The sequence below is a fragment of the Ochotona curzoniae genome, unplaced genomic scaffold (genome assembly GCF_017591425.1).
Source record: "Ochotona curzoniae isolate NIBS_2020 unplaced genomic scaffold, NIBS_Ocur_1.0 scaffold_2453, whole genome shotgun sequence".
In the NCBI taxonomy this organism is placed as follows: Eukaryota; Metazoa; Chordata; class Mammalia; order Lagomorpha; family Ochotonidae; genus Ochotona; species Ochotona curzoniae.
Genome location: NW_024467094.1, coordinates 13,121,973 through 13,146,592, shown reverse-complemented (window position 1 = coordinate 13,146,592; position 24,620 = coordinate 13,121,973). Strand labels below are relative to the sequence as shown.

At 40.9% G+C, this 24,620-nt stretch overlaps 1 protein-coding gene across 3 annotated transcripts in view; it reads right to left on the bottom strand.

Annotated features, from left to right (window-relative positions):
* The window catches only part of SSH2 (slingshot protein phosphatase 2), a 213,160-nt gene that overhangs the window by 124,714 nt on the left and 63,826 nt on the right, over positions 1 to 24,620 (bottom strand). For all 3 annotated transcript variants that reach the window (XM_041000224.1, XM_041000225.1, XM_041000223.1), the window contains one exon: positions 5,727 to 5,770. In XM_041000224.1, coding sequence (XP_040856158.1) covers positions 5,727 to 5,770 — 44 coding nt within the window. The remainder of the gene's footprint in view (positions 1 to 5,726; positions 5,771 to 24,620) is intronic.

Sequence of the window (24,620 nt, the reverse complement as noted above, 5' to 3'; positions counted from 1 at the left end):
AAGCATACCTTTCAGTTTTACCAAATACAGAACATGTCAGGTAAGTGTAAAATAAAGATCTGCGAATACACTGCTCAGAAACAAAAGGTACTTCAGTGAAATGAAAATTTTTAGTGCCATCAAGCAGCTAGGGAAAAGTCTTTTAAAATGAGCACTCAACCATTTAACTCAAATCTGCCACTTTATAGACGAACTCAAGAATGAATGGACAGCTCACTGCACCCCCTGGTGGCCACAAGCAAACATTTCTAAAGAGCAAATGATTCTCCACTGTGGATGGAAACATAATTTACTGGGTAGGAGATGAAGATTCAAGATGCAGAAAGGCCAACAACAAAAGATGCACAGATGCACAGTTTCTATGTGATTGGTTAGAGTGTGTTTTTAAGAATTAACTTCTTTTCTTTTTCATTTGGCAACTGTTTATTGTTCAACAGTGAAGCTGAGTTAAATGTCCAGGCCCTTACCAACTGCTATGACAATGGAGGCCCTGGCCTTCTGACCCTCAGCTTTCCTGTGGGGTTCAGACAGTAGCTGACGCTGACAGAATGTACTTAGGGTAAACAGCGCACAGGAGGGAGCAAGGGGGCACACTGAATCAGTACTGCATGGTGGTGGTGCAGCTCATGTTTGTTCATGCCACAGAATAAATGGCACTCAGGTGAGCTGATGGAGCACACTGCTGCCCAACAGCACGATCACAGGCAGATGGATGTGTCCTCTCACACGCGCTCCTAGCAGAGCTGGCTCATCATGGCCGTGAGCAGGACCGGGACCTTTCCAAGCCTTACTTTATCAGCGCTCCTGGTTTTATGCATGATGAAGCTCATCAGCCCTGTTCCTACCCAGATTTCCAGGTAAGCCTGGATTTAGTAGGGATCCAGACATTTTTAATAATTCTTTGAAGTACCTAGGCATAGGCAACTGCCAAGCCTGTACCACAAACCCCCAATACCTCTTTAAATATGTTTCCTCTTCTATTTGCTGGTTTACTCCTCAATGCCTACAACAGCCATAGTGAGGACAGAGGAAGGCAGGTGTGAGAAACTCCTGGTCAGCCTATGCACATGCCAGTGGAGGCAAGCTGCCTGGTCAGTTGTGCACAAGCCCTAGTTCACTTGAATCAATAGATCCTCCAGCCCAGCCCAAGCAGCCTGCCACAGACCCAGTCCTCACGCATACCAGTAGGTGTTTTGATCTAGTTGGGACGACCCCTCCCATTAAGCACCAACAGGCCCGTCCTCAGTTCTGGTTTTGAGCCTCTGCCTTGGCCTAACCTGGCCCAGCTTGCATCCCATCTGGCTCTTGTGCACACCCAAGGGTGCTATGGCTTAACTCACCCTAAACAGCCCCTAGACCTGGCCCTCACATATGCCAAAGGGTCCCACTGCTTTGTCTAACCTGGTTGGTCCCCAGCCCTGGTTTCAATGTTTCCTAGTGGTAGGTTCAACTTAGCAGGGGAGTGCCCACAGTTCTTCTGCCGGGCATGCTCTCAGCCTGATCTTGCACCTGGCCAGGGGGTACTGTGGTCTGGCTTGACATGACTTGCACTCAGTCCTGGCACTTGCCAGCTGGGGCTGCAGCATAGCCTGGCTGACCCCTTACACATTCTGGCTCTCAAGCGAGTGTGGCACGATCTGCCCCTAGTACCAGATCTCACACTCTCTCATGGAAACAGCACCCTAGCAGGGCAGTCCCAGAAGCTCCCCTACAAAGCCCATTCCCAGCCCTGGGTGTTGCGAATGCCAGAAGGAGCTGTGGCCTAGCAGGGCAATTCCCCAAGTTTCCCTCCAGGCCTGCTCTCAGCAACAGATCTCGCATGTGTTGCAACCCAGCTTGACATGGCCAACCCTTAAAACTGGCACTCACCAGCAGGTACTATGGCTTAATCCGATTTACCTCCACCCATTCCAGCTTTCACCAGTGGGGGCTACAGCCTATCACAGCCTGGCCCACTCCCAGAGCTCGCTCTCATAAGAATACCATTTGAATGGCTAGATATCCACATACCAACTCACTTTTACAAGAGCTACAGACACCAGATAAGAGACCACAGTGCCTGGTTTTACTCCAGTAACAGAGAAAGTCATAATGCAGAAAGCAAGAGGGAGAGAACTGCCCTTATCATATCTCCTCCAGCTCCAAGCAGTGCAGCATAGAGTTAGATGTCTTGCATTGTGCTTGGAAGAGGGAAAGGGAACCAAGCCCGTCCTTAGACTTAAATCCCAAAGCCAAATCCATCACAAGAAAATTCAGAAATGTCCATGGCCCCAGAGCCCCTGCCTCCAGGCCAATAACTGCAGACTAAGTATTGTACCCTCCACAGCCAGGCAGTTAGGGTACTGCCTCTGCCCTGCTTTCTGGCTGCTGTGAAGCAGGGCAGGAGAAGGAGCTTGGGACTTGGAGCTCAGAGCTTGCTGTCACTCGGAGTCCCAGCACATGATAAAGCTCAAAGACCTCTGTTAGACCAGGCTCACAGATGGAGCCTCTAGACTCCTCCTAGCATCAGGTGGAATCTTTTGCTTTAGTAGGATGGAAGCTTCCTTCAGTTTGTCATTGCCATCCTCAAGTGGAGCTGATGTGTATACCATAACTTCTCAGGGTACGGTGCCTGCGTAACCCAGGTATGCCTGTTTGGGGAGTTGAGGAGTTTTCTATCACCTCTCCAATTTTGAACAAGGAGTAAGAAACCACTGGGCTATATTGGGACTCAGCATCAGGCAGACTGAGCAGACTGTAAAATTCCTTGCCCTCAAACTAGTGCCTTTAGCTAGTGCTTCTAGACCTGTTCCAGTATCAAATGGAATCCTGCTGATCAATTTTCTATCCTGATCTGTATCATTAGTGGCTGCGGGAGCAGTCTTGAACTTTGGGTCCACCTGCAGGACAAACCATAACAGGGTGGGTTTCAGTCCTACTTGTTGGCGACACTTGTCTGAGTGGGCTATGGGCTCTGAGTGTGATCCAGTACCATGGCACTGCAGACCACAGGTACCTGGTAGGTACCTGTGGTCCTAACCTAGGTACCTGGTCCTAACTAGGTACCTGGTCCTAACCTAGCAGCAGAAACAGGTGGGTAGGGACAGATAACCCCTTTTGAGACATTTCCCAGTTCTTTCTGAACAACATGTCAACTATGGATTTGGAGAAAACCTTGCCTGGGCCATATGTTAGGATTAAACCAGTGAAAATACTGTTAACAGCACCTGCACTAAATCTTGACTTAGGGCACCATCTAGTGCTGAAACAGCAAAGATGTCCACAGGCTAGAACTTCTGTACGGCCACAAGGGAAGCCTAATGAATGTAACACACAAGCTTTCAGGATTACAATCAAATACTTTCAGGACCCCATGATCTCACCTAATGAATGAAATAAGATGCTAGAAATAGACTTTAACCCTAATACACACACACACACACACACACACACACACACACACACACACACAACCAATATTAATAATAAGAAATAAGCTGTCTAGGATCAAGATTTTCAAAAGCTTACAAAGATTTCAAAATAAGCGTATTGGGCCCGGCGCGGTGGCGCAAGTGGTTAAGGTCCTTGCCTTGCACACCCGGGATCCCATATGGGCGCTGGTTCTATCCCAGCAGCCCCGCTTCCCTTCCAGCTCCCTGCCTGTGGCCCGGGAAAGCAGTCGAGGATGGCCCAAAGCTTTGGGACCCTGCACCCGCGTGGGAGACCCGGAAGAGGCTCTTGGCTTCGGATCGGCATAGCATCGGTGCGCTCACTTGGGGAGTGAATCATCGGACAGAGGATCTTCCTCTCTGTCTCTCCTCTCTGTATATCTGCCTTTCCAATAAAAAAAATAATAATAAAAATAAATCTTAAAAAAAAAGTGTATTAAGAAAACTCAGTGAACCTCAAGACAACACATAGATTTAATATTCTAACAGACTTGACAGAGAAATGGAAATAATTTTTAAAAATCCAACAGCAATGTTTCAACTGAAAACTACACATGGAAAACACAGCAGGAGGCATCATAGAGCAGAAGAGACCAAACAGAAAAACAGGCTATTTTGAAAATACAGTTGGAGAACAGAAAGGAATCAGGAAGAATGAAGGAAATGTAAAGGAATAATATGCAACGTGCAACTTGTTTGCTATTGGGGTTCAAAAGGGACTTGTGAACACCAAAGGAGGGAAAGTACGTCCAAAGAGACAATAAAAAACTGTTCCAAACTTAGACAAAGATAGGACTAACCAGATACAAGAAGGTTGAAGGTCGCCGTTTAGGCTCAACGTAACCACTCCCACCCCAAGACATATAATCAAACTTTCCAAAGTTAGAGATAGAAAGGATTCTCAACACTGTAAGAGAACGAAACCGAGTAAGAGAACGAAATACATAAAGTACGCTCTTGTTTGACTGGAGTGTGCAACATAACTAGGAATCAGTAAGGAAAAAATCTTTGGAAACTACACAATGCATGGAAATTAATATACTCCTGAACAACTAAAGAAATTAAGACATTTAAAAAACTCTTCAAATGAATATAAGTAGAAATACAACATGAAAAGCTATGGGGTACAGCAAAAGGAGTATGTAGTGGGAACTTTACAGTGATCAATGCCTGCATCAAAACAGCAGGAAGAGCTCAGAGAAATGACTTATTGCTGCATGTCCAGGAGCTAGAACAACTAGGAAAACAAGAGCAACCCAAATCCAGAGCACAAATAAATTATATGGATTAAAAAAAACCATGAACTGTAGAGCTGTTTCTAAAATATATTATTTATTTATTTGAAAGGCAGAGAGGGGGAGATCTTCCACTGGCTGGCTCACTCCTATGTGAGTGGTAGGGGCCATCTTCCACTAATTTCTTATGCACATTTGCAGGGAGCTGGACTGCAAGTGGAGCAGTCAGGACTATAACTAATGCTCATATAGGATGTTGGCATCGTAGACAAAGGGTTTAACTGCCTGTACTACAATGCCAGGCCCCAAAGTGCTGGTCTTTTGAAAAGATAAACAAATTGATAGTCCCTTAGCCAAGTGAAGAAAAAAAATAAGATTCAAATATATAAAATCAGAGGTGAAGAAGGGCACATCACATCTGACACCACAGAAAAGTGAAGGATTATTAGAGATGACTATGAACAATGTTACAAATTTGATTATCTAAAAGAAATGGGCAAGTTCCTAGACACACACATCTTACCAAGAGAATCAGGAAGAAACAGAGTAACTTAGTAGACCAATAACAAGAAGCAAGTGTGAATCAGCAATTAAGTTTAAAAAAAAAAATCTCAGGACCAGATGGCTTCACTACTAAACATTTAAAGAGGTAACCCCAAGTCTTATAAATTATTCCAAACCAGAGGAGATAATTCTTTCCAATCTGAAAGACCTGCCATACTCTATCAACATGAATGACAAACCCAAGCACAAAATGGACAGCTAACACGTTCTTTAATTGACATTTTCCTAAATGGTAAGGAAATTCTTTATTACCCAAGAGAGTTCCTTAGAGATCTGGGCGAAAATTGAGCCAAATTAGCATTTCATTCAACCTATTATTGAAAGTACCATCTACTATCTTTCTGAGTCATAACTAGATTCTTAATGTAATGTCAGCTTTGAATGTCATGGAAAACCGGGATAAGTGGATCCAAACCAGACTGAAAAAATGATTTAGAGGAAAAAAAAACTACAAAAAAATTATACAATGTAATGAACAAATACACAATGAGCAACATACCTCCTGGGTTGTGATCGGCATTCTTCCTCCCCACTGTCTGCCTCCTATACAGATAGAAAATGAAAAAACAAAATTAAAATCTCTCATATCACAATATGCAAGTTCCACTTCATTAAGCTTTAAATGTGAGAATGTGTCATTCTTGTGTGCACTTGACTGAATTTTCTTCATAAAATATGACTTCAATCAACATAGGCAGCTGATTCCAATAGAACTTATTCCTGGAGGAAGCATTCTGCTCCCTGAATACCTTCTCTGTGGTTTCTAACATGCGCTTTGAGGGTGTGTTGCTTAGCATCTACCTTTTAGCACTATATAAAATGATGAACATAGAGAAAAAAGAAAATCTTAAGAACAAGACTGAGCCAATAGATGGCTGACACCTTGGCTAGGGCAGCCCCAGATAGATGAGCTCTGATAAAAGGATTCTTTAATCTTTTATTATTGACACATATATTTATACATAGTTACAGGGTACAGTGTGATAAATACATGTATGTAATACACAATGATAAGATCAGAGGAATAATTAAATACATGTATATAATGTACAAGTGATAAAATCAGAGCAGTTAGCATTTCCATTTCTTCAAAGCTAGAAAACAGTGCACTCTTTTCTAGTTATTTTGAAATACAGAGTGTTGTAGACTACAGTTACCCTGCTAGGCAAAACAATGCTAGAACTGATTCCTCCTATTTAATTCTATTTTGGTGTCCTTTATCAAATAAATTCCTTCTTCCATCCCTTACCCTACACTTCTCATTCTCTCCTGACCAGTGTCCCTCTGTCTTTTTTTGTAATATCAATTTCTTTTTAAAAACTTTTTAATTTATTATTATCATTTTATGATACAGTTCCATAGGCTCCTGGGATTTCCCTTATTCTCTCCCCTATCCCTTCCCCCCGCTGTAATATCAATTTCTACGTTTATAGAAATGAGCAACAATACATGGCATTTGCCTTTCCCTGGGCAAAATTTAACAACAGTCCACAAATAAGCTTCATTGATAAAATGCTTCTTGTGAAACAAATCACTTCTGAAAACCAACTGCTACTTCAGCTTTGAAGTGAGTAGACATTCTGTTACCACCAATTCTCATGAATCTAACCTATTAATGGTTATGATCTTTGAAGAACGAACTGAGTAGAAGTTATCACTTTAAAATTTTTTTTAAATTTATTTTAACCTATTTCTTTATTTCTTTATTTCTTTATTTCTTTATTTATGTTTTTGAAAGAGTGACAATGAGAGGAGAAGAGATAGAGAAAGAGAGAATCTTCCAGCTGCTGGTTCACTCTCCAGATGGCACCAACAGATGGGGCTGGGCCAGGCCAAAGGCAAGAACCAAGAGCTGCTCCTAGATTTCCCACGCAGGTGCAGGGGCCCAGGCAGTTGGGCCATCTTTGCCGCTTTCCCAGACACATTAGCAGAGAGCTGGACTGCAAGTGGAGCAGCCAGAACCCAAACCAGAAACCTCTATTTCTCTTCTCTCTGGTTTCAAATAAACAAATGAAAATAATAACTAGGCTGTCTTGCTTCAAGTCCTGCACCACTGAGATGCTGAATCTCATACAGAAACATGAGTACATTGATTAGGTATTCAGATCCAATAATGGGCGCAGTACTGATACAGCCAAAGGTGAAGCTAAAAAATGTAAAAAGAAAGAAATACAGTATTTTTAGGCAACAGGATGACTTCATAGGATTTTAGTAAGGGTGTTAAGTCAAAACAGAAAAAGAGAGGCTTTGAATTGTCTGACAGTGAGAAACAGCCTGCTAAATGTAAGGAATAGTCAGCAGCTTGGATTACGGGGACAAAGTGGAGGTTGACAAGTGATATTTCTGTTGTGAGGAGTTCTAAGATAACAATCCTATGGAGTGTGGATTAATCATTAAATGGATATCAGATTATCCATTAGTCATTTCTGTCCTTGGAAATGCACTAGCAGCAGGAAGTGTCTGTTGGGCAGGAAAAGGGAGTCTAGTAGTCTATGGGTGTGCACAGGTGACAGGGATGCACGAGAGAGCTATCACTAAAAGTCCCTTGGAGTAAGTGGGCTTTGAGTTCAGTCTTGAAGAGACACGGGGAGTGGCAGGACATTTCAGTTAGGAGAACAAGGAAGGAACAGCAGAAAAACATTTGTTATCTTGGCATGGCAAAGCACTGACTTGCTTAGTTAACACCCAGAGCTTACACCGAGAGAGGCTGCAAAGTTAAGTTGCAGGGGCCCCTATGAGGAAAGCCAAAGAAAGCTTCTGAGAAAACAGAGCAAAGCTGTAATTATGTTTCTTAGATGTAAATATAACAATTATCTAGAGAAACAAAAGCTAAGATTTGGAAATCCACCCAATAAAAATGAGCTATTTTTTCCTAAAGCTGGAAGACACTGGTTCATTTAACTACTGATTTCCACTAGAGGGCAGACAAGCCAAAGCTTACTCTGTGGCTGACCTGAAAAAAGCAGTGTATACACAGAAAACAATTGGAAAAAAAAAAAAGAAAGAAAGAAAACAATTGAGAAAAATGAGGTTCCTGCTGTTGAAAGATCATTGCCATTGTCTTCAACTCTGAGCAAGCTCTTAGCTAGCAAACCAATCTTTCACAGAAATACTTTTAACTTTTTTTTTTTTTTTGTACAAAATGCTTCTAAACTGAAGACTGGACCAGTGGAAAGCTAGGCACATGGCAGGTGTGGAACTGCCAATAGCAGACCACATTTGTGGCTAGCTTATCTTTCGCATCCATCTCAGGTTCATTCTCAAAACTGCCCAGAGCCAGTGCCTAACCACGTGTGAAGTCTGGACAAGCATCTCGGGCTAGGCACCCCTTCTCCTTTTGGTCAGCTGAGAAAGTGCTTGTTCTTGACTAACTCAGATTCCTTCAGAGTCAGAGGTGAGGTGAGGCCCCAGAGAGAGCTTCTGACAAACGCTCTTGTCTTAGAAGGCTGGGGAGCTGTCCTATAGTGGGGTTGGTAGAAGTCTTCAGTTCTGTCTAGGGACAAGGTATGGTTGCTAATGTCTAAATGAAAGGGTAGCCTTTTTAAAGGCTACTGCTAGAAACTTCTGCTTTGATCTCTTGCCAAATGTCTGTCATTAAAGTTGCAACCTATTTAGTAGGTTGATTTTCTTACAACTGTGGAAAGTAGTCTTCCTTCATGCTAATCAGTGCTAGTACCATAAGTATTTTCTTTATCACTTAAGTTTCATATATCAGGTACTTCAACTGCAAGTTAATTTTCTTATATTGAAATTCTTGATAGCATATACTCATTAATCATCTTCCCTATTCTCTCTTTTCCTCCCCATTCTACAGAAATTTGTGAAGTTTCTTCCCTTGGTCTTTCTTGAACTTCATATCTTGAAAAAAATCTAATGTTCTAGGGGCCAGTGCTGTTACACAGCAGGTTAAATCCTGCCTGCAGCATGGGCATCCCGCATGGGCACCAGTTTGAGTCCTGGATGCTCTGTTTCCAATCAGCTTCTTGCTAATGTGCCTGGGGAAGCAGATGAGGATGGCCCAGGTGTTTGGACCCCTGCTCCCACATGGGAGACACAGAAGCTCCATTTGGGAAACAAACCAGCAGATGGAAGATAGATCTCTCTCTCTGTCCATCACTCTGCCTTTGGAATAAATCAATGTGTAGATTAAAAAAAAAAGTTTAAGGGAGTTCCATATAACTAAGATGTAAAAAAAAAATATTCAGAAATATATTGGAGGCAGGTGTTCAGCACAATGGTTAAGATAATGCCATCTGTAAGTGCCTGGGTTTGAGTCTGGGCTCTTCTGATACTATTTTCCGTAAATGCGCACCTTGCGAGGCAACAACTGATGGCTCGATTACTTGGGTCCCTGTCACCCATATGAGAGACCTGACTTTAGTCCCTAACTCCTGGCTCTGAACTGGCCCAGCCCTGGCTGCTACAGGCATTCGGGGAATGAACCAGCTGTGGAAGATCTGTCTCTGTGCCTCCAAAATAAAATGAAAATAATAACAATTAAATAATTAAAAACCCACTTCTGTAGTAAAGTCAAACAAAAAATTGTTTTAGAGCACTGTATTATACATATACTAATGCCATGATATTTTCATACCTGGAAAGTTGTACAGGAAATTCACAAGATATGGTTTTTGCTCTCAAATTGGTTAAAAATAAAGTGATAATAATGGTTAGATGTGTAATGTAAAGAAATAAAATAAAGGGGGCAGCACTGTGGCATAATAAGCAAACCTACCACCTGTGACACTGGCATCCCATATGGATGCCAGTTTGTTTTCCTGTTGTGCTTCCAGTCCAGCTCCCTGATAATGGCCTGGGAAAAAGCAGCCTACGATGGCTAAGATGGCAAGTGCTTTGGCCCCTGCTACTGCTGATGAACCCTGATGAAGTTTCTTGCTCCTGGTTTTAGCATGGCGCAGATCTTTGTTTTGTGCTTTAAAAAAAAAATGATTATTTGAAAAGCAGAGATGACAAAGAAGAGGGTGGGAAACCTGTTGGTTCACTCCTCAAATGTCTGTAACAGCTGGCGGAGGGCCGGACAAAGCCAAGAACCCAGGATTTCAGCTGGGTCTCCCATGTGGATGACAAGGACCCTTTTACTTGAGCTATCACCTATTGTACTCCCAAGCACATGAGCAGGAAACTGGATCTGAAGCTGAGTATCAGGGACTCCAGCAAGCATTCCGATATGGTATGTGAGCATCCATGCAATGGCTTAATCTGTTGCAGCACGACACCCACCTGTTCCTGTTTTATACTTTAAAAAGCTTGTGTGAGAAAATCAAGATTGTTTCTGTATGGCTGTTAGCACTCTTAAAATTACTTCAAATGAATATCCCACAGAAAGATGGGACATTCTTCTGTAGAATTACATGCACATTCATTCAAAGTTATTTCTTAAGTGTTTCTGGGCACTGTGCTGTACATAGGAGATAAAATGAATCCAGCCATCAACCTGAGTCTGATGAAAGAGGCAACCAAATAACCACAGGAAAAATGAAACTACACCCCTGATCTGTCAAGATGTACCACAGTGCTATAGTGTCTACTATGTGTACACAATGGCAGCATGGCCCTGGCCTAGCTCTTATGCCGTCTGCAGTAAAAACCCTCATTTCCCACTAGAAAGTATTCCTCACGGATTCCTTTCACTCATCGTTGGATCACTAAATGCTTGATAAAGCGTTTCCATTGGATTTCTGCCACAAAGAGGGCTGTGCTAGAGATGACCTCAAACAGAGGCTATTAATGTTGACTCTAGATTTTAAATCATAAACAAGCCTACTGCTAAACTAGTGAGAGAAGAAGAGGGTTTCAGCAGATGTGAAAGGGACGACATTAAACCTGCTCCTTGCAGCTCCTTGTTACCCAAGGGTCCCTGGACTGCACAGCAGTTTCTGATTCTGCAGTTAGGGGAGTCAACACCAAGAACTTTTTTTTTTTTTTTTGCATATACTGTTTACAAGCATCTGAGCACTCAATTCAAAATTCCTAACATTTCAAATAATTTTTCTTGGCACCACATCTCAGAGAAGTGCCTCAGTGAAAAAAAAAATTTTTTTTTTTTTGTTTTGACCCTCTTCCTCAGTGACTTGGTTATAGGAAAGGTATCATCCGAGGTCTCACATCTTCCTCAACTGGACTTTCCTGAAGTCTTGCCACAATTACTTTCTTCCTTATATTATAATCCCATTTATTCACATTTTACTCTAATTTACCCTAATTTACTAATAGTACAGCATCTAATAGATTCTTTTTTAAAGATTTGTTTTTTATTGGAAAAGCAGATTTACAGAAAGCAGAGACAAAGATCTTCTGTCCACCTGCTCACTCCCCAAATGGCCACAGTTGAGCAACTGCCAGGCTCTAATAGATTCTTTACAATGGTATTTGAACAAATGAGTCCTTGAAGCAAAGAGATCATCAAGAATGTTTCTAAGTAAAGTAAGGAAAACATGAGTAAGCACTTAAAAAAATTTTTTTTGAAACTATAGAGGAAGAAAACCTCTTATATATTACATGGTATTTAAGAACTTAAACACAGGGCCCGGCGGGCTGGCCTAGCAGCTAAAGTCCTCACCTTGAATGTGTGGGGATCCCATATGGGCACCGGTTCTAATCCCGGAGGCCCTGCTTCGATCTAGCTCCGTGCTTGTGGCCTGGGAAAGCAGTAGAGTATAGTCCAAAGTCTTAGGACCCTGTACTTGCACATGGGAGACCAGGAAAAAGCTCCAGGCTCCTGGCTTCAGACTGGCTCAGCTCCAGGCGTTGTGGCCACTTGCGGAGTGAATGATCAGATGGAATATCTTCCTCTGTCTCTCCTCCTCCCTGTATATCATTTTTTCCAATAAAAATAAATAAATCTTAAAAAGGAACTTAAAAACAAACTAGCCAAGGGCCCAGCGCGGTGGCGCAGTGGTTAAGGTCCTCGCCTTGCACATTCGGGATCCCATATGGACTGGGTCACATGTCCATGCGTGAGCCACCCCAACCACTAGGTGTAATTAGCTTTCAGTGGTTGAGGTTGGGCCAGTTTTCTTTGAGGTATGTGGCTATTGTATCTCTAGTCATGCCATGGTATACAACTTTGAATTGACATGCAAGGAACATTTTTTTTTTTTTGCCTGTGCTCCGTTAATTCCTTTTCTGTTGATGATAATAATATGTGGATTTTCTTGTAGGAAGCCATCTTTTCCTAGTCTTCTATTAGAACTACTGAAGAAAAGGTATCTCTTTTAGCAATGTTAATGAACAGCTAGAGTTGTAGATGTGTGCTTTCATTGCTTCCTAGGGAGATTTTTCACAAGAATAAAACCAACACAGAAAAAAAAAGCAGAAGCACCTGGTAAAGAGAGATTATGCCTACGAAATAATTTGAGGCAATGAATCCAATTATACTTAAACCAAGTCCCTTATACTTGCCAGTTACATGAGCGAGCAAATAATTTTTATTTTCCTACTTAGCCAGTTCCTATTACTCTCAACCAAAAGTCCTGACAAATACACTGGGTACCTCATTTTTCTATCTGCATAATCACGAAGGAGAATCAAAGAAATGTGCTTCCATTTTACAGGTAGGAGAAATTAAAATATCTAAAGGTTAAATTGACAGCTTGTATGGTTGACCCTTAAGAATATTTTGTTCTTTTTGTAAACTAAAAAATCCAACACAGATTAAAGAAAAATACTTATACACACTTAGCAAAATGTTCCTAAATACTCCAGAATTCAGTCGCAGGTGAAAAGATTAGATGACATGTTTTAAGTGATGAGCAAGTTGCATTGCCTCTAATACTCTAACATGACTCAAACGTTCACACACAGAGAATGTACAGCTTTCTGTATTATATACTAACTTTTTGCCCTACAAGTATCTTCCTTGTTGGTTATCTGTCAGGGGCTCTGTTCAATTCAAGGGGTCAAGATTGACACTGCATGGCTGCAAATCAGGTTTTTGTTCAACCTGTCCTTGAATCATTTCCTCCTACTGATCTGGCTTTTCTGTTTTCAGATAGTAAGTCCTGGTCAGAGAGACGTCATCATTGTCCTGCCCACATAAGAGGAACTGTCATGGGCAAGGTCACAGTACTTACATGGTGTCTGAGTTTCAAACATCTATTATTATAGACTTTGTTCTGCCACAGGATATGAATGAAACAAGGAAATTATAATTGGTCAGAGGTCATAGTCCCAAAGTCAGGTTTAGTTCCTATCTAATAAACCAGGAAATACTGCTGTTTACCTCTACCCTGTAACTTTTAAAACACGGAACCAGAGTAATTATGTATGCCAAATATTTTAATAATCCCTTTCTGTATACATTAGTTTTTTTTTTTAAAAAAGATTTATTTTTATTATTTTTTATTGGAAAGGCAGATATACAGAGAGGAGAGACAGAGAGGAAGATCTTCCATCCAATGATTCACTCCCCAAGTGAGTGCAACGGCCGATACTATGCCGATCCGAAGCCAGGAGCCTCTTCCGGGTCTCCCACGTGGGTGCAGGGTCCCAAAGCTTTGGGCCGTCCTCGACTGCTTTCCCGGGCCACAGGCAGGGAGCTGGATGGGAAGCGGGGTTGCCAGGATAAGAACCAGCGCCCATATGGGATCCCGGGCGTGCAAGGCGAGGACCTTAACCACTGCGCCATCGTGCCGGGCCCCACACATTAGTTTTTTAGATGTTATCTTAAAACATTTTCTGAATTGAAACATTTGAAAAGTTTAATAAAAAATACATTTGTGGAGCTGGTGTGGTGGCTTATCTAGCTTATCCTCTGCCTGTAGTACCAGCATCACTATGGGCACTAGTTTGAGTTCCAGCAGCTCCATAAATCTTTTTTTAAAAAAAGATTTATTTATTTTAAGTGGAAAGCAAGATTCACAGAGAGGCACAGAGACAAAGATCTTCTGTCCACTAATTCACTCCCCAAGTGGCCATGATGGCCAGAACTGAGCTGACCCAAAGCCAGGAGCCAGGAGCTTCTTTCACGTTCCCATACGGATACAAACGGAATTAGAACTGGTGCTCATATGGGATCCTGGTGTGTGCAAGGTGAGGATTTAGCCACTAGGCTACTGTGCCAGGTCCAATGAGTAAACCTTTAAAAGAAAAAAAAAAGATTAAAAGACTCTTGGGGACAACACAATGGCTCAACTGGTTAATCCTCCAAGCAGCAGCATCCAATATGGGTACCAGTTCATCTCCCAGCTGCTCTCCTTAGTGGAGGCAGATCCAAGGTGCAGCTATTTGGGGAGTGAACCAGTGGATGGAAGATCTTTGTCTCTCCTTCTCTTTGTAAATCTGCTTTTCTAATGAAAATAAATAGATCTTAAAATTAAAAAAAAAGACTTAAGGACTCTCCACCTAGAAATGACAAACATCACTACTATTTCACTTGCCTAAACAGTCACATGACCATTTCCAATTCTCAAGTATGTCATTCCACAAAAATGTAGGAGAAGGCCAACCAGAACCAGAAATATTGGTAAACATAAATGATTATCACTGTCATCAAGAAGGACAGCATATTAAATAAGGTGTTGCTGTCAGCAATTAAGAAAAAACAAAATGTTCAGCGTTATTATTACTAGTAAATTCAAGGCGGATTCAGAAATGCAATGGTGTTGAAGCTTTTTTTTAGTTTCTCCCTTTTGACTCTGCCTTTCTGTTACTCTTAGGCAGAGAGTCTCCATGTAGTAAGAAGACCAGCAAACACACCAAGCAGTATCATCATCTTGATCAGAGTGCAGAAAGGAAACAATCCTGTTTGCTGCCAGCATCTGTATCAATCCCTTAAACTGATATTGACTGGTTCTACTTGGGTCCTGTTACCATGGTATCCAGAGAAAAGGGGCACTTTGATTTATCAGCTTGACACAGATCAACTTGGATAGGAACAGCCAGCTGCAGAAAAGCAGGCCCAAGTGATTTTCATCCCTGTCAGAACCACATGGAGTAAAGCAAATACAGCTTCCAAAAGAGATACAGACTGTACCAAAAAAGTAGCAGCTATCTAATCAAAGCACCCTATTTTTCCACTTCCTCCATCATTCCCTTTAACTCTGATGACATGTGTGAGAGTTAATTCTATAAATATAAGCCCATGTGGATTTCATACTACAAACTGCTGCTGATGTTAAGCCATATATATTGTAAAAGCATGCTAGAGAATGCATATGGGTAAATCGTAGGACAAAATTCCCTTAAATTCTTTTGTATAAGACATTTTTGAGTACAAATCCAGGTAGTTTACAAGGAAATTCCTTTTTTACAGAATCAATGATCTTTTAGACACCTAAATAAATAATAATAGAAAAACATGATTGTTAGGTTTTTCAGAGGGAAGCAGTCCAAAGAGAAGTGACTTGCCAAGATCAGACAATATGTTATAATGCTAGGATCTGAATTCAGGTCTGATTCTTTTCTGAGTAGAGAAAGAGGATGAAATGGGAGCAGGCACTGGTCGGCTACCTTGTAAGGGCAGCAGTCTTTGTTCACAGGTGTAACTCAAGCAACTCGCACAGTGTTTGGTACATGCTTATTAAGTGGGTGTTGACGAAGCCCAAGGATTAAGCTTTTGTGTTGTAAGTAATAGTTAGCAATAATAAAATAAATTTGGTTTTTCCACTTTGTCCAACTTCTAAAATTTGGGTAAACACAATCCTAGAAGAATGAAATGATCCGCTTCCAGGAAGATCCAGGAAACACACACTGTGATTTGGTACATTTCTCAATTTAGTTTTTTCAAGCTATCAGGTAAAATAAAAAACAATGAGGGGCCCAGCAGTGTGGTCTAGCAGCTAAAATCCTCACCTTGAACACGCCAGGATCCCATATGGGCGCTGGTTCTAATCCCGGCAGCTCCACTTCTCATCAAGTTCCCTGCTTATGGCTTGGGAAAGCAGTCGAGGACAGCCCAAAGCCTTGGGACCCTGCACCCATGTGGGAGACCTGGAGGAAGTTTCTGGCTCCTGGCTCCTGGCTCCGGATTGGCACACCACAGGCCGTTGCGCTCACTTGGGGAGTGAATCAGCGGATGGAAGATCTTCCTCTCTGTCTCTCCTCCTCTCTATATCTGACTTTGTAATAAAAATAAATAAATCTTTAAAAAAAAACAATGAGAGAAAGAACACAGGCTTAAAAAACAAAATAAATATACAAAAGGCAGTTATAACTATGGCTATTTTTCTAGCTCAACTTGAGTCTATATCAGTTAGCTTTTTAGTAGTGCTTACAACACATAAATCACTTTAAAGAAGATAGTTACATATGGTAGATTTCTGCTTATCTTCCTCAATGAATGGATAAAGCCTTATTTCTAGTTGCTTCTTTATTCACCTAACACTTTGTTCCTTCCACCAGAACCATTTAGTTCGGGACTTCACTTAGAGCATTAAGTGACAGAAAAGACAGCATGCTGGACAAGAGATAAGCTAAGATACAACACTTGATTTATCAGAGTGGAATTCACTACCTGTGAATCATTTCACTCCAGAAGTCTTTGATAAATTCAGTAGGTGAACTTAAATCCTACTGACTACGTAAGAAACTTTTAATTTTCCTTTTTTTTTTTTTTTAAAAAAAAAAAAACAATCTCAGCCTCAGGGCTAGCACTGTAGTGCAACAGTTTAAGCTGCCTCCTGCAAGGCCCAGGCCATATATTGGTGCCAGTTCAGGTCCCTGTTGTTCCACTTCTGACCCAGCTCCCTGCTAATGGCCTAGGCGAGCAACAAAAGATGGCTCAGTGCTTGGGCCCTGCATCCATCTGGGAGGCCCAGAAGCAGCTTTGAGCTGCTCCTGGGCCTTGTGTTCATACTAACACAATCCCTGCTATTTTAGTTATTTTGGGAGTGAACCAGTTGATAAAAGGTCTTTCTCCTCTCTGCCTTTCAGACAAGTATATAAATAAACCTCTCTTTTTTAAAATATTTATTTTATTTTTATTGGAAAGCCAAATATACAGAGACAAGGAGAGACAGAGAGGAAGATCTTCCATCTGATGATTCACTCCCCAAGCAGCCGCAATGGTCGGACCTGAGCTGTGCCTATCTGAAGCCAGGAACCTTCCGGGTCTCCTACGTGGGTTCAGGGTCCCAAGGCTTTGGGCTGTTCTCAACTGTTTTCTCAGGCCACAAGCAGAGAGCTAGATGGGAAGTGGGGCTGCAGGGATAGAACCGGCGCCCATATGGTATCCTAACTGTGCATGCAAGGCGAGGACTTTAACCACTATGCTATTGTGCCAGGCCCATAAATAAATCTTAAAACAAAAACCACAGCCTCTTATATTATTAATCTACACTAAAAAGTGAAACACAAAGCAAAGACTTTCCAAATAGGGTCTGAATCCACACTGTATATTTTTAGAATAGATTCCCACCCACTCAGAACTCCCCGGGGCACTCATAGGCTTTAGTCCCTCTTTCTGGTTCCACAAAAAGAATCAACAGAAATGTATGTTTTAAAGAAGTTAAAAAATAAAAACTGGTGTGGTAGCCAAGCAACTAAAGCTCTTGCCTTGCACCCGCCAGGATCCCACATGGGCGCTGGTTCGTGTAGGGTGGCCCCTCTTTCCATCCAGCTCCCTGCTTGTGGCCTGGGAAAGCAATAGAGGATGGTCCAAAGCCTTGGGACCCTGCACCTGTGTGGGAAATCCAGAAGAGGCTTTGGACTCTTGGCTTCATTGTGGCCGTTTGAGGAGTGAATCAGCAGACGGAAGAACTTCCTCTCTGTCTCTTCTCCTCCATGTTTATCTTACTTCCCAATAAAATATAAATCTTTAAAAAAATAAAAATAGAAAAAATAAAAACCAAGTAGTGAGCATCCCTATATGCTAATAATGTGACCAACTCTAAAGTAGAAGAGACAATACATTTTCTGTATATAAATTATTAAAAAAATCTTAAATCAGAAGATTCTGGTTTCTAGGTCTAGGAAATACATCACCGTATGAAGAAATTCATGGTATTTAACTCTTTTATGAAGATAGAACAATCTATTTTAGAAAAGCCGTTTTGAGGAAAACATTATTAACATTTCAAATACTGGCAACAACTAAGCTTGATCAACCTGAAGCTTTGCTTGGCAGTATAATTACATACATTAGTTACCTCGCACTGTGGGAAACAGACACACAGACATTTCCAAGCAACTGACTACACTCTGTGGAGTTTCCTGCTAGTGATAAAATGCTCTCACTGGCATATGTAAAAAGTCAGCTTCAAAGCAAAACCACAGCTAAGGTGAAAACAAGAAGCCCTTCCTCAGCTTCCATTTCTATTTACAAATGACGCTGGTAAGATTAGCCCTTCAGAACAATGTTTCTCTACCAGTTGACATGGCTAGATTTTTAAAGTCCAGTAGTGGTGGCTAGGTAAGTAATGCTCATGTGACTTACAGGTTCTTGCAATTTTAGTGTATGTGCTGCCGAAGTAAGCACTCAGGTGACTTGCAGATGAGAGCGCTACTTCATGGGCCATAAGGAGTGGGCGGGTCTTAATAGAACGTCTGAACCCTTCAGATTGTTAAGACTTTAATAGTAGGGAACATTTAATTAAACATTACAATATGCCATGCCTTAACCTAAGCTGTGTAGGTATTATCTAAGCATTTGCTCTTCTTGAAAACCACACAAAATAGATACATTACTCATTTCCATTGGTGTGTGTGTGAAGTAAATAAGACAGAAAAGAGAACTCACCCAGAGCCACACATCCTTTACCACTGCATCACACTGCCTTTTTGTTAATTTCTCTTTTCATTATGTGCTCCATTCCCTGATGAGTGACTTACCCAAATGAAATCACAGGAATATATAGCCCTATCTATAGCTAAAACAGGTAAATTTAACAATAAATATGCCAGAGACCATTCTCTATAATAAAGCCATGTTGTTCTTTTCAAAATGTCAACCTGGTCATTTCTAGTCAAAAACTCTTCAATGGTTTCTTTATTCTCTAAAAAATAAAGACAAAGATTCTTAATCTAGCTTAGGAGATTCTCTACCATCTATACTTTGCTGACTACCCAGTACTCTCTTCTTTCCTTACTTTTTTTGCTCTAGCCTTACCAGCCGCCTTTCAGTTGCTCAATCACACCAGTTTCCTGACCTCTAAGACTTTCCTTCCCTAGGTTCCCCACCCACCTTGTCCCTGGTTGACTCTGAGGAATCATGCAGAATACAAATCAAAACATTATTTCCCCAAGGTAGCTTTGCTTATTGATCACTAACATTTTCCTCTTCCTCCCCTAAACCAAGTCAAGTCCCTTCTTGCTTTATCCTCACAGTATGGTATATATCTCTTTGAAGAATTTATCATAGTTTTAAAATTTACTACAAAATTAGCTATTTAATGCCAGCAATCTCCACTGGAACACAAGTTTCAAAGAGAAGAATCTTGTCTGTCATCTGCACCACTATACCTCCAACAAAGAGTTCAATGTCTAGAATATAGGAGGTACTCTGCACATATTTAATTTAAAAGATTTATTTATTTGAAAAGTCATAGGGAGATCTTCCTTCTGCTGATTTAATCTCCAGATGGATATAAATGGCCAAGGCTTGGTAAAGCTGAAGCCAGGATCCTGGAGCTAGTTTTTCCAATGTGTGTCAAGGGGACTAACTACTTTTGGGCTGCCTTCCCGGGCACATCAGCAGGCAGCTGTAATGGAAACAGAGAAGCCAAGACTCTGGTATGGAAGCCAGCATTGCAGGTAGCCTAACCTGTTGTGCTACAACACCAGCTCCCTCTACATAATGGTAACCTCATAAACAAGAAGTGGAAGCTACGACCTTAAGATATAGGGGTCAGGTGAGGAGGTAATGAATACACCAGGTGAAGGAACTGCCTAGGTCAGTTATGCTTGGTGTAACTGCTCCAGATTGAGTCAGTTTGTGTAGTTCAATACAGGGGTGTAGAATCAGACCACTGGAAACCAACAATGGAAAAGGAAATGAAGCAGCAGTGCTTTAAAGTATGAGTTAATGGGAGGTGGCTGCTCATCATAAGCAGTGAACATAGCCTTACATGGTAGAATTTAAATTATTACTCTACAGCAACATCACATTTAATATTTCAGTGAACTTTAATTAGTATTTACTTTAAATGGAGCTTGTAACAGGAAGAGCCAGCTATTCTGAATGCTTAATATAGTCCTGGCTGCTCTGCAGCTCACTTTCAAGTGACCAAGCGATTTTAAAAATGACCAAGGTGAACATCTGCTGGTGTTAAACTCCTTGAGAAAGAAAAAGGTAATTAAATATCAAAAATGTGGAAAGATACTTTATCTGAAAATCACTGAACACTCTAGCTATAGCCTGTACACTAATCAGCTTCAAGGTTCTTCACAGTGCCTTGCAGAGATTCAAACTTAAATGGTTGGGGAACAGGTACAGAGGGGTAGGTGATAACAGCTTCTTCTCCCTTGTATAAACTTGGGTTAATACTTGGGTTAAACTTGGTTTCCTATACCATCACCTTTAGGACTACAAATGACAGAGCTAAAATCATGCAGAAACCTGGTTTACTTTATTTATCTTTCTCAAAAACTTCTTATTTATTAATTTGAAAGGCAGAGAGAAAGAGAGGGGAAAGGAGGGAGGGAAAAAGGAAGGGAGGGAGAGAGCCCTTCTAGCCTTTCCATCCACTGATTCACTCCTCAAATGGCTGCTATGGCTGGGGCTGGGCCATCCTGGAGCTAGGAGCTAGAAGATTCTTCCAGATCTCCCATGTGGGTACAAGGCCCCAAACACTTGGGCCATCTTCCACTGTGATGAACATTAAAAATAAGTTTTCTCCTCACATCTACTTTCTATCAATTAATCCTTCTTCCCAAAAACAATCACTACATGAAATGTATTATGTTTAATGCCAGATATAGTCCAAACATATTTAAGCCTCGTTCTCTACTTCTTCTTTATTTTTTTTTTTTTGCACAAATGATAAATACACTGATTTGTAGCTTGATGCTTTCCTTAAACACTATCTCTAGGACATAATATGAAAACACCTTGATGAGAAAGCTTTAAAACTTGGGGCAGCACTGTAGCATAGTAGATAAAGCTGCTGTCTGCAGTACTGTCATCCCATATAGGAGTCAGTTCAAGCCCTGGCTGCTCCACTTCCCTGTTACTATGCCTGGGAAAGAAGCAAAAGATGGCTCAAGTGTAAAAAAAAAATTAAACAATATTATAACTTTTGTTGTCCTACTGAAGTCAAGTGTGAAGAGGTGAGATGGAGGTAAAACTGCCCTCTGATTGTCCCCAAATAACCCCAGCCATTGCCTATGAATGAATAGTTTTTGTAGGATGACACTATAAAACTAGAGGAGTTGAGAAAAACTATTGATGTTCTGACTTTTGAAACTAAAGACAATAGTTTGAGAGAATGTTTTGAGAAGTGGGACATACTTACAGGTTGTATGGTAATGAAACAAACACTTCCCACCTCACTCCTAGCCTCAATGTTCTAGGAGCTTTGGTTTTGTGATTTGCTTTTGTGTTCAAAAAGCGTATGCATCAGGGTGTGCTAGGCCACACAACGTTGATGGACATGTAGTGGAATTAAAGAGATATGTTTTTTTTAAAAAAGTATTATTTTATTTTTATTGCAAAGTCAGATATACAGAGAAAAGGAGAGACAGAGAGGAAGATCTTTGTCCAATCATTCGCTCCCCAAGTGACTGCAATAGCCGGTGCTGCGCTGATCTGGAGCCAGGAGCCAGGAACTTCCTCCAGGTCTCCCACACAGGTTCAGGATCCCAAGGCTTTAGTCCATCCTCGACTGCTCTCCCAGACCACAAGAAGGGAGCTAGATGGGGGTTGGAGCTGCCAGGATTAGAACTGGTGCCCATATGAGATCCTGGCACATTCAAGGCAAGGACTTAAGCCACCAGGCCACCGCATTGGGCCCAAAGAGATATGTTCTTAAAGAGGATTTAATAATGCCTAACCTTAAAGGAGATTTTTTTTCACTAAATAATATTAAAGAAGATACAGAAGAATATAATCTGGGAGACTACTTCGAAAAGCATGGCAAGCTTGAAACCACAGAGGTTATGGAAGACAGAATGGAAAAACAAAAGATTTGTTTTTTAAAAAAACTTTTGATGATTATAATATGGTTAATAAAATTGTTTTTAGAAATAATACACTATTTGGCAGGCACTGTGGCATAACACATTACTGACAACCAATATAGGAACCAGTTCAGGTTCTAACTGTTCCACTTACAATCTAGCTCCCTACTAGTAGACAGCAGAAGATGGTCCAAGCGGTTGGATGCCTGCACTCATGTGAGAGACTCAGAAGAAGCTCCTAGGTCCTGTCTTCAGAATGGCCCAGCTGCTTTCATTGCAGCCATTTTGGAAATGAACCAGCAGCTGAAAAGATCTCTTTCCCTCTCTCTATAAACTTGTGTTCCAAATATATTTTAAAAATAAATATTATAAAAGAAATAACACACTACTACTAATGTGGATAGTTGTAAAGTGAAAAGGTCCTTTCTAAACAAAAGAGGCATCTGTGTGTGATTACCAAAGGGCCATAGAGGTGGATTTAGTAACTTTATGAGTCAGAGAGAAACATTACAAGTTGTAGCAAACAGGGGCTGTGATGGGAATTTTGCAGGAGAGATTATAGTAGTGGAGGTTGTGGCAGCAGAGGATGTTATAGAGATGATGGATACAGTGGATTTGAAACTGATGGTAGAAACCATGGTTGAGTCCTGATTACAGTAGCAGAAGAGGCTATGGTGGTGGTAGACTAGGACATGGAAACCAAAGGTGATGTGGTGGAGAAGAAGACTTGATAACTCAATGAATGAAAAAAATTCTGGAGGTAAACTATGATGGTGATAGAAACTACAATAGATTTTGAAAATTATAGTGGACAACAGAAATAGAATTATGAGCCCATGACTGCCCCAAATGGGAAATTTTTGGCAGGAGAGGTTGGGGCACTCCCTGTGTTAAGGGTAATGCTTATTTCATGTCTTCTAATTGAGAATATTTTATTGCAAATGGCAGAACTTCATTCTTTTTAATGGCTGAATAGTTTTCCATAGAGTAGATAAACCACAGCTTCTGTACCCATTCCTCTTTTGACAGGCATCTGGGTTGTTTCCATTGCTTCATTATTATAGATTGTGCTGCTGTGAATATCGGATTATAGATCACTTTCTAATATGCAGATTAATTTCCTTTGCATTATTCCCAGAAGTGGTATAGCTGGGTCATATGGCAGGCCACTTTTCAGTTGCCTTAGCACTTTCCATACTGACTTCTATAGTGGCTGTACTAGCCTACATTCCTACCAATAGTGAAGTAGGATACCTTTCTCCCCATATCCACACCAGCAGGTACTGTTTACTCAGTATTGTTAGCCAATTTCCATGTAAAATATAAGATCAACAGATATATAGGGGTAAACATGTATATACATTTATTCATCTAGAGGAACTGTATAAGGGAGACTAGCATACTGAGAAATGAAATACATTGCAGTATGCATCTCTACTCCTGAATAATATGGGCCCTCAATGAAACTGTCAAATATTTCTTGATGACAGGATGCTGGACTCACTACCATTATGTATACCTACAATGTCATGATACACTTACATAGCAGAATGATGGACTTGTGACTGCTGCTGAAGGACTATACTATTGTAATATATAGAGGAAAATTGTGTGTGTGGGGGGCGGTAAACGGGGTTGTTGGAAGAGGAAAACCCTGAGGCAATGGAACTGTATCATGAAAAGAAAAAAAAAGAAAGAAAGAAAAGGGTAGAAGTGGTAGATATGGTAGCAGAAGGTTCTAAAAGCAACTAAAATGCTCATCAGAGAAGAATGAGTTGTCGGTGAAGCTGCTGGTTACTTTGAGATAGTCAACCCAAGCACATTAAAGGAATTGTACAAATATGCCAAGGAAGGAACAATAATCCAGAGTCAGAAAAGTGACTGCAACTTAAACAGGAAAGACTTCTTGTTTAGGGTGTGACAGTCACAGATTACAACTAGTATAGATAATGATTAATTCAATGTAGCATCACCTAGAGATGCATTGCTGAGGTCTTTTTATATGTTGTTGCTTCATCTTTTCTTCTTACCATATCAAGTTTATTGCCTTGAACATTTTGGGAATGATATCAGGAATGAAAATTAAGGAATTTTTAATTTAAAAAACCATAGTATAGAAATTTATCCTGATTTATATGTAATTATTGAAAAACTTTCCCATAATCTACTAACTGTGTTTTCACTTTATCTGCAAGACTTTTTAATACAGTTTTACCACTGGTTTACTCCTCAAGTGTCTGCAAAATCCAGGCCTGAAAAAAGCATGGAGGCTTGAACTAGGAGCTTGGAGCTCCAGGCAGGTGTTCCATGTGAAATGACA